Here is a 10,515-nt window from a genome sequence, read left to right as displayed (position 1 = left end):
GTGAAAATGAAGTCGCTCAGTCGTATCCAACTCTTATCGACCCTGTGGACTGCAGCCTACCAGGCTCCTCCATCCATGGAATTTTCCAGGCAAGAGTACTGGAGTGGGTTGCCATTGTCTCCTCCAAAAATATATATATATATATATATATATATATATATATATATATATATATATATACATATACATATATATATGTGTGTGTGTGTATTATGTACCAGTTATGTAATTATTTTACAAATATCTACTTGTTTTTCCTCTAATCATCACAGAGTGGTTAAATAACTTTATCAAGCTCACATAACAAATTAGTATATATTCTATATGTAGCAAAGCTAAGATTTGAACCCAGTCATCTCTTGCATAACTGTTATGCTCTTATCTGTTATTTTAAACTACCTCCCAAGATCACAGATATTCTGTAGATTTATCCAGTTTATCTGTGGGAACATTCTCCCTAGACTTTTTCTCAACTATACTTTCCTGTACACGGAAAAATAGGATTTCAGGATTTGAAAAATAGGGGTTTGCCTATAAGGACTTTGCCAGCTCTTCTAGTTCTACCAGGAATTATCAACTCAGCCAAATTCATTCTTTTTCATCTTTAAAGGAATTAGTACCATCTCTTAATGTGCACAGTCTTTAAGGAATCTCTGCCTCTTGAAGCATCATAGCTGAATAACATTCTCTAGCATCAGTGAAGATTTTAATTGTTTTTTAAATAAAGTGACAAATGAAAACACACCAAATACACCACAGAAATGCCTTAAAGGTTATTCTATCCTTATCTTTGCCTCTTTAGAAGGAAGAATAAAAATATCCTTGGTATGTCCATCACTGAAATAAATTCATGTATCCTGATACCATTTATTTCAGATGAGAAAGACAAGAAAACCGAGAAGATGTTGGAGAATAATTATACCATGCCGACTGAGTTCCTACTTGTTGGATTCACAGATTATCTACCTCTCAGAGTTACACTATTCTTGGTATTTCTCATAGTCTATACACTAACTGTGGTGGGAAATGTAGGTTTAATAATCCTAGTTAATATCAATTCAAGCCTTCAAACCCCCATGTATTATTTTCTCAGCAACTTGTCTTTTTTAGACATTAGCTACTCAACAGCAATCACTCCTAAAATGCTGGTAAATTTCTTAGCATCCAAGAAAAGCATTTCCCTCTCTGGCTGTGTGCTACAGATGTTTTTCTTTGGTTGTTTTGCTGATGCTGAATGCCTTATCCTGGCAGCAATGGCCTATGACCGCTATGCAGCCATCTGCAATCCACTGCTCTATTCTGCTCTTGTGTCTCGGAGAGTCTGTGTCTGCTGCATTGTATTGGCGTACTTCAGTGGGGGTGTGACTTCAATGGTCCATGTCTGCCTCACATTCAGGCTGCCATTTTGTGGTTCCAATATCATCAACCATTTTTTCTGTGACATCCCGCCTCTCCTGGCTTTATCCTGTACAGACACCTACATCAACGAACTTCTGCTCTTTGCCTTGTGTGGCTTCATCCAGACCAGCACTTTTGTGGTCATCTTTATCTCGTACTTCTGTATAGTCCTCACTGTATTGAGCATCAAGTCCTCAGGTGGAAGAAGCAAAACGTTCTCTACCTGTGCCTCCCATCTCTTGGCAATCACCTTATTCTATGGAACACTCTTGTTTATGTACTTGCGTCCCACTACCAGCTACTCCCCAGAAACTGACAAAGTAGTTGCAGTGTTTTATACGGTTGTCTTTCCCATGTTTAATCCAATAATCTACAGCTTCAGAAACAAAGATGTAAAATATGTCCTCAGAAAGCTGTTGGACAGAACTGGGACTCTCAAATGAATAGGAATTGAAGTTACTTAAGAATATTTAAGGCATAGCTTATCCCTCCAATATGATAATCAGCTGTACATCATCCTATTTGTAAAATATTTTAAACGTTTCCCCACCTTTCAGAAATAAAAATAACTTTCATCCTCTATTCTGTAAAACACTTTTATTGTCTCTTACAAAAACAGACTTGTCAAAATTCTGCTCTGTGAAATGTTTCTGAATTAAAATAAATAATAGTTGCTCTTTGTACATTGATTTGTTTAATATTCTCTATCATCTAATATTGAAGGTATTTGTTGACTTGTCTGTCAACCTATCCATACGAGAAAGTCCTTGGCAGCTGGGAATATGTATCTTGGTTGATTTTTCCAACACCTATGCAGCTTGGTGTAGGGCATGTGCTCAGTACATATATATTTAATGAATAAATGGATGAATGGATAGGATAAATGAATGGATAGATGAGTGAGTAAACCCAGTTTTCTGTGTTTGGGAAAGTAAGCCTAGATTCTGCACTTAAAGAACATTTGCCATCAGAGAAATTTAACATTACTCATGATAGATAGTGGTGATTACAGTGGCTCTCAGAAAACCAGATCGAAGCACTTATAGTGATAGTCACATTCATATTAGGAGAGAGTGAAATTATAGCATGTATTTTCTCTTTCAGTTCAGTTCAGTCAGTCATTCGTGTCCGACTCTGTGACCCCATGAGCCACAGCATACCAGGCCTCCCTGTCCATCACCAACTCCTGGAGTCCACACAAACCTGTGACATCCAGCTGTCTCATCCTCTGTCATCCCCTTCTCCTCCTGCCCACAATCCCTCCCAGCATCAGGGTCTTTTCCAATGAGTCAACTCTTCGCAGGAGGTGGCCGAAGTACTGGAGTTTCAGCTTCATCATCAATCCTTCCAATGAACACCTAGGACTGATTGCCTTTAGGATGGACTGGTTGGCTTAGATTGATTACCATAATAGACTTTTTCATTCACTGTGGATATCTGGGAAAACCAAACAAGCTTGTGAATATTGTAAAGACTATTAACTATATATATTACTAATTATTTACACGTAAGTTACTGACTCTCTCTTCAGGAAGAGGTGAACAATTGCTTTGATCACTGTATTCTGTAAATTGACCATGTAAATCAATTGAAGTATGAATCCTTCTTTCTTTGGAATCAGTTTTGATGATTAAATTATTAGACATTTTCTGTGGTTACTTTTAATCCTTGAGTCCTAATTTCCTTTTTATTTTATCTCAGCAGAGTTGAAGGAATACACTGTGTAGATAAGAATATATCATACTGTGTATTTGGTAGTAATTGTAGAGCTATAAATGGCTGGGTTTGTTACAGGATCACAACCCTGAAAATAAAGACAATAAAATATTACCAATGAAATGGATTGTTTTGAAGTATAAATGAACTAATATATCTAATCTTCCTAGTATATGGATAATTTGAGAGTTAAATGATCAAATATGTAAAAATCTCCTAGAATATATGTAAAGCTCTTGTTGCCTGTTACAATGTAATGGCATACACTTGTTCATTGTTTTACCATTATTATATGATTTTAAGATAGTGGCTGAGTTTGATTTCCTAGAAGAAACAATGAATTTTAACAATATCCATGAAGCATTCTGGAGATTCTGAGAGGCTACAAGAGGTTAAAAAAAAAAAAAATTGGAACCTAAGATTCAACTCAGTGTCCCTTCATCCTGTTGAAATATTTGCCCTCAATGAAAACTTTATTGGAGTACAGAGTACAATGTCATTCATTCGATCTATTCTTGAATTGTTTCTGAAAAATAAGGGTTATTGTTCATCATTCCTTTAATGTTAGTGTTTCCTCCTGCTGCAAAAAGTTAATGAGATTTTCATGGAATGAGCTAATTTCTTCTAACCATCTATCTGTTGTGTTCATGACCATAAGGTTGCACAAAGAAGCATATCAACTTCCTTAACAGGGACCTGTTAAATTTAAGACATTTTTCATTTACAAAAATAAATTAGTCTAAAATAAGTAAACTACAATTTCCATGTAAACTATAAAATTGTAGAAGTTTAATTAACACAGTTTCTAAAAGCAGCATTATTGACAGTTTGGGCCAATACGCCTTTGTTAGTAGAAGAAGAGGAGGAGGAGATGTTTACCCTGTACAGTTTAGGGTTTTAGCAGCCTACCTGGTCTCTACTCACTTGATACTAGTAGCATCCTCCCTATTTAGGTTAACCAAAAATGTACCCAAACTTTTCCAATGTCCCAAATTATACCTAGGAAGCAAATTATACCTAGATGAGAACTAAAAATCTTTCTCAACTGTATTTCTCTGTCCATACACAAGAGAAACCCATAATAGTAAGGTCACTGCCCGAACTTAAGTCAGAGTAATAATTTGGTAAGAAAAACTCAGATATTATTTTATTTATTTTGGTCTGAAGTATTTCCCTAATTCATAACATTTAGCCTGATAATATACACACAGAAAATCATAATTTTAATGAAAATATAAAATGAGAAAAATATATACATATACATAATAAAAAGCCACATTACAGAATAAAGTAGAATATTTGTAACAATTATATTCAATTAGATTTACTTTTCTGCCTATCTATGGTCAGAGAAAGAAATACTGAAAAGATATATTTCATTTCAGTCATAAGAATGCAAATTTAAAATACTAAATTCAGGTTCCCGCTATAGAAAATATCTGCATTTTGATGACTATCTTCAGTTCAGGTCAGAATTAAAATCTATGTTCCAATTGTAATCTTGATTGCCTTTATAATGAGTCTCAGAAATCAGGGGTTAATTTGTTTAATGGCATGAGTTGAAAAATATCAATTTTTCTAGTGACATAAGGCAAAAAATATATATATTTAAAGGACCAAGTAGATATCTTCAAAGGAATTTGTTGCTGTTGTTCAGTCAATAAGTCAAGTCCAACTCTTTGCGACTGAGGCACACTAGGCTTCCCTATCCGTCAGTGTCTCCCAGAGCTTGCTCAAATTCAAGTCAATCAAGTTGGTGATGCTAACCAATCAACTCATTTGTCACCCACTTTACTTCTTTCCTTCAATCTTTCCAAGCATAAGGATCGTTCCCATGAGTTGGCTTTTCACATCAGGTGGGCAAAGTATTGGAGTTTCAGCCTCAACATCAGTCCTTCCAATGAATATTCAGGGTTGATTTCCTTTAGGATTGACCAGTTTGATCTCCTTGCAGTCCAGGGGACTCCCAAGAGCCTTCTCCAGCACCAAGATTCAAAGCATCAGTTATTTGGTGCTCAGCCTTCTTTATGGACCACTGTCACATCCATACATGACTACTGGAAAAAACAACAACAACAAACACATAGTTTTGATTATATAGACTTTTGTGGGCAAAGTGATGTCTCTGCTTTTTAATACACTGTCTAGATTTGTTATAGTTTTCCTTCTAAGCAGCAAGCATCTTTTAACTTCATGGCTACAGTCATCATCCGCAGTGATTTTGGAGCCCAAGAAAATAAAAATTGCGTGTTACTGTATCCACTTTTCCCCCTTCTAATTGCCATGAAATGATGGGACTGGATGCCATGATCTTAATTTTTTTTTTTTTTTGCATTTTGAGTTTTAAACTAGCTTTTTCAGTCTCCTCTTTCACCCCCATGAGGAGGCTTTTCAGTTCCTTTTTGTTTTCTGCCATTAGTGTGATATCACCTACATATCTCATAGGTTGTTGGTATTTCTCTCAGCAATCTTGACTCCAGCTTGTGATTTATCCAGTCTGGTATTTCACATGATGTACTCTGAATATAAATTAAATAAACAGGGCAACAATATACAGCCTTGACATATTCTTTTCCCAATTTTGAACCAGTACATTGTTCCATGTAAGGTTCTAACTGTTGCTTCTTGACATGCACATAGGTTTTCTCAGGAGACAAGTAAGATGGACTGGTATTTGCATCTCTTGAAGAATTTTCCACCGTTTGTTGTGATCCACACAGTCAAAGGCTTTAGTGTATTCAAAGAAGTGGAAGTAGATTTTTTTCTGGAATTATCTTGCTTTTTCTATGATCCAGTGAATGTTGGCAATTTGATCTCTGATCTTCTGCCTTTTCTAAACCCAGCATGTACATCTGAATATTCTTGATTCACATACTGCTAAAGCCTAGGTTGAAGAATTTTGAACATTATGTTGTTAGAACGTGAAGTGAGTGCAATTGTTGGGTAGTTTGCCATTCAAACAATTTATCTGTAGCTAATTTTTTTTCTCAGAAGTAAGTAAAAAAATATATTTTTGAAAAATATGAGGTAATATTTGCCACCTTGATAAGAATGGAGATTCAGAAATAACATTGAGAATCCATATTTTGTTATAGTGACTGTAAACACTGTTAAGTATGATAGAGAGTACATGTAGTTCTTTTAACTGAAACATCACTGTTAGTCCTAACTATATATGCCTATGCTTCATTGTATTTTTATACAAAATTAGTCACCAGTGTGGTAAACAAACAAACAAACAAACAAACATGGTTTTATCATATTTTGCATACATGCATGCTAAGTCACTTCAGTCATATCTGATTCTCTGAGACCCTATGGACTGCAGCCTGCCAGGCTCCTTTATTCATGGAATTCTCCAGGCAAGAATACTAGAGTGGGTTGTCCTGCCCTTGTCCAGAGGATCTCTCCAACCCAAGGGCTAAACTCTTAAATCTACCTATATTGGCAGGGCTTAAAACTCAACGTTCTTAAAACTAAGATCATGACATCTGGTCCCATCACTTCATGGCAAATAGATGGGGAAACAATGGAAACAATTTGAGACTATTTTGGGGGGCTCTGAAATTACTGCAGATGGTGACGGCAGCCATGAAATTTAAAAGACACTTGGTCCTTGGAAGAAAAGCTACGACCAACCTAGACAGCATATTAAAAAGCAGAGACATTACTTTGCCAACAAAAGTCCATCTAGTCAAATATGTGGTTTTTCCAGTAGTCATGTATGGATGTTGAGAGTTGAACTATAAAGAAATCTGAGCAGCAAAAGAATTGATGCTTTTGAAATGTGGTGTTGGAAAAGACTCTTGAGAGTCCTTTGGACAGTTAGGAGATCCAACCACTCCATCATAATGGAAATCAGTCCCGGATATTCATTGGAAGGACTGATACTGAAGCTGAAACTCTAATATTTTGGCCACCTGATGTGAAGAACTGACTGACTTGAAAAGATCCTGATGCTGGGAAAAACATTGGAGGCAGGAGGAGAAAATGACGACAGAGGATGAGATGGTTGGATGGCATCTCTGACTCGATGGACATGAGTTTAAGTAAACTGCGGGAGTAGGTGATGGATAAGGAGGCCTGGTGTGCTGAGGTCCATGGGGTTGCAAAGAGTCAGACATGACTGAGTGACTGAACTGAACTAATTATATTAATAAGCCAAAAAGAGAGCATGCAATTGAATTGATTTCATGTGTGTGTGTGTAATCTCTTATAAAACTTTAATGTGAATGATTGTTAAAATTTTGGAATATGATATTGTGCACTGTTTAGTCACTCAGTCATGTGTGACTGTTTGTAACCTCCTAGACTGTGGCCCACCAGGCTCCTCTGTCCTTGGGATTTCCCAGGCAGGAATGCTGGAGTGGTTTGCCATTTCCTACTCCAAGGGATCTTCTCAACCGAGGGTTCAAATCCGTGTCTTTTGCATTGCAGGTGGATTATTTACCATTGAGTCACTTGGTCAATTTCATAATGAATCAATGAGGTAAATAAAGTATATTTGAATGGTTCCATTTTACAGGAAAGAGGACAACTGCAGCTGTTTCACCATTATAATATTTGAACATTTGTCTGAGCAGTGTCTGTGTCATTGAAACACACATTTTTAGTTTCTGCAATGGCATTTAGATGCAATTGCATTTGCAGGTCTGTGTTGCACCTTACCCCAAGATGTTTAAGATTTAGAGAACACACTTTTTAAATTGCTTTATCTAAAAAATATATTTTATATAAAAAGGGTGAGCAGAGGCACCTACTGAACAACCATTGAGACTACTTGCAGTTTTGATTAGTTTCAGTCTCAAGAGAATAGAAAAGTTGCTAATGATTCAGCCTGTGGACATCTGAGATTCACATCTACACAAGGAGCTATTAATACTAACTGTGGCCCCAAAAGAAAAAGAAGCAAATGTAATAAAGCTTTACTTTCAATAATAAATCCTTTAAGATCATGAAAACTTAGTCTTTTCTAGATCTTCTACTTACTCTGGACTTAACTGTGAGTATGTTTAGGAAGTGGCAATAGTTTTATTTAAAATTTTGACATTTCCTATTACTTCACACTAAAAATCTGTTACTAGCTGTATGATTTCAGTATTTTTCTCAAACAGTCAGATAACAATGTCTTAGTCTGTGTTTTATTTATCTTTTAAATGTTTTCTTCTCTCTCTCTCTCTCTTTTTTTTTTGGAAAATGGGAACTATTTATTTAATACACATGTTCAATATTTTCATGTGTCTGTGTATGGCTATGGTATTTAATACGGGGCTTCCCAGGTAGCTCAAATGGTAAAGAATCTGCCAACAATGTAGGAGTCCTGGGTTCAATTCCTGGATTGGGAAGATCTCCTGGAGGAAGGCATGGTAACCCACTCCCGTACTTGCCTGGAGAATTCCATGGACAGAGGAGCCTGGCAGGCTAGTGTCCATGGACTCACAAAGCCAGACACAACTGAATATTGTCATTTTAACATTTTGATTTTAAAACAGGGTAACTTAAAGCCATTTTCACAGTTGCAGTAAATTTGAGATATTCTATGGAAAGTAGAATATTATATCTCAGAATTTTAATTTATTTGGCTATAGTACTAGAAAAAGCATTTCTTCCTAGTCTTATTAGCAATAGTTTTATTAATAAAAACTTTTATTCTACATTTATTTTATGGTTCTAATAATAATATTAAAAGAATTATTTTCTACTTTTCTTGAGTTTATCATTGCATCCTGTCTGTAACAAAAGCTGGTGGTGCACACAGACACAATCTACAGAACACAGGAATGCTTTTGCTACAAGCTTCTGCTTCTTCCCAATGCAAATCCACTGTGCCTGGATAAAGTTGTCTACAAATAAATATGTATTATTTTTATTATTTTATTTTATTTGACCACATTGTGCTGCTTACAGTATATTAGTTCCCCAACTAGGGATCCAACTTGGAGTCCTGGCAGTAAGAGTGCCACTGGACCATGGAAATTCCCAAAATGTCTTATTTTAAAATTAGACAGTATGATCTGTGTAGTTTTGAGTCTTTCATTATGTCAAGGTGGTGGTTGTTGATAGTATTTCTTTTAAATTTTTTATTAATGACTGCTATTTAAGTTTCTATGTGTGTGTGGAGTGATTCTTTATAAACAACTTTAATCATAAAATTATAGTTTATATTACTTTAAGCTATAAGTATATTTATATACTGGCTTCTCCATGGCTCAGTAGGTAAAGACTCTGCCTGCAATGCAGGAGACACATGAGATAAAGGTTCAACCCCTGAATCAGGAAGATGCCCTGGAGAAGGAAATACTGCAACCTTCACCAGTGTCCTTGCCTGAAAAATCCCAAGGACAGAGGAGCCTGGAGGACTACAGTCCATGGGGTCACCAAAGAGTTGGATTCGACTGAGTGGCTAAACATGGAAATACATATTTTTATACTTATAAATTTGCATAGTCATGAATTTATTAATAACAAATAGTTCATATAGCATGCAATCAATCTATATGTACCTGTACTGTAGCAACATGAACAAAATAAAAGTGAAATGCAATGTTTACACATAATAATTTATGATTTCAGTTGTAAATATTATAAAAATGTAATCATATTTGGAAAGCAAAGTTTCATGAGAGAATATAGTAAGATAGCTCAGTTTTGGTTTACAGCATAGTTATACCATCATTTTGAAACGTTTTGACTGTTTTGATAGATACTTGGCTGGGATCACTTTTTTATTATCCTGATAAATGCTTTTAACTTTGTGATTTCTCTCACCATTATCTTTCTTATTGTCACCTTGATCATTGTTGATTGTGTTTTTTCTAATGTCCGTTTGGAGTTACAAGTAAAAAGTAAACTATAGTGAAGGAATTTCATATTTTTTTAACAAATACTTTTCTCTGGCGATCTTGACTTTTCAGGATACCTTTCTGAGATTTGGAGGAATTGCATTTAACTATGTCTTTCAGTCACAAAACTGTTGTTTCCAGTAGTTCGTTTTCCTAAGGGAATACTCACAATTATTACTGTTCAAAAAGCAGACTCTAATTTTATCAGATAAATGATACTCGTTGGTATCAGAATCCCAAATTTAGTGACAGAATGACTCTGTGTTCTAGTTGTAATTCTAACAGCATGAGAGAAAAGCATACTTTAGGGCAATTTAACACTTTTCCCTACCCGTGTTTTCTATTATGGGTTCCATTGATAAAGCTGTTGTTTGAACTCTTGCTGTTTAACTATTTGGATTCTCGCTGGGTTTTCCTGTGTCCTGACGTTGAGGCTTGTCTATCAATATCGTGCTTCAGGTCACTGCTACATCCTCCATGTGACTTATGCTAATCAAACTGGCACAGAACTTCATTTTTCCCTCCCTTTCTCCGAATAATGAAGGGAAACTTATACACA

The 10,515-nt window shown here is 35.7% G+C and overlaps 1 protein-coding gene across 1 annotated transcript; it reads left to right on the top strand.

The window, feature by feature from the left end:
* The first annotated feature begins 902 nt into the window (after nt 1-902).
* Nucleotides 903-1,841, top strand: LOC108635396 (olfactory receptor 5AS1-like). Its single transcript, XM_018045555.1, has one exon. It carries the CDS (start codon nt 903-905, stop codon nt 1,839-1,841), a length of 939 nt encoding a protein of 312 aa, XP_017901044.1.
* Nucleotides 1,842-10,515: the final 8,674 nt, after the last annotated feature.

Source organism: Capra hircus, unplaced genomic scaffold (genome assembly GCF_001704415.2).
Source record: "Capra hircus breed San Clemente unplaced genomic scaffold, ASM170441v1, whole genome shotgun sequence".
Taxonomy (NCBI): Eukaryota; Metazoa; Chordata; class Mammalia; order Artiodactyla; family Bovidae; genus Capra; species Capra hircus.
The sequence above is the reverse complement of the archived record's forward strand: the minus strand, read 5'-3'. Positions and strand labels throughout refer to the sequence as shown.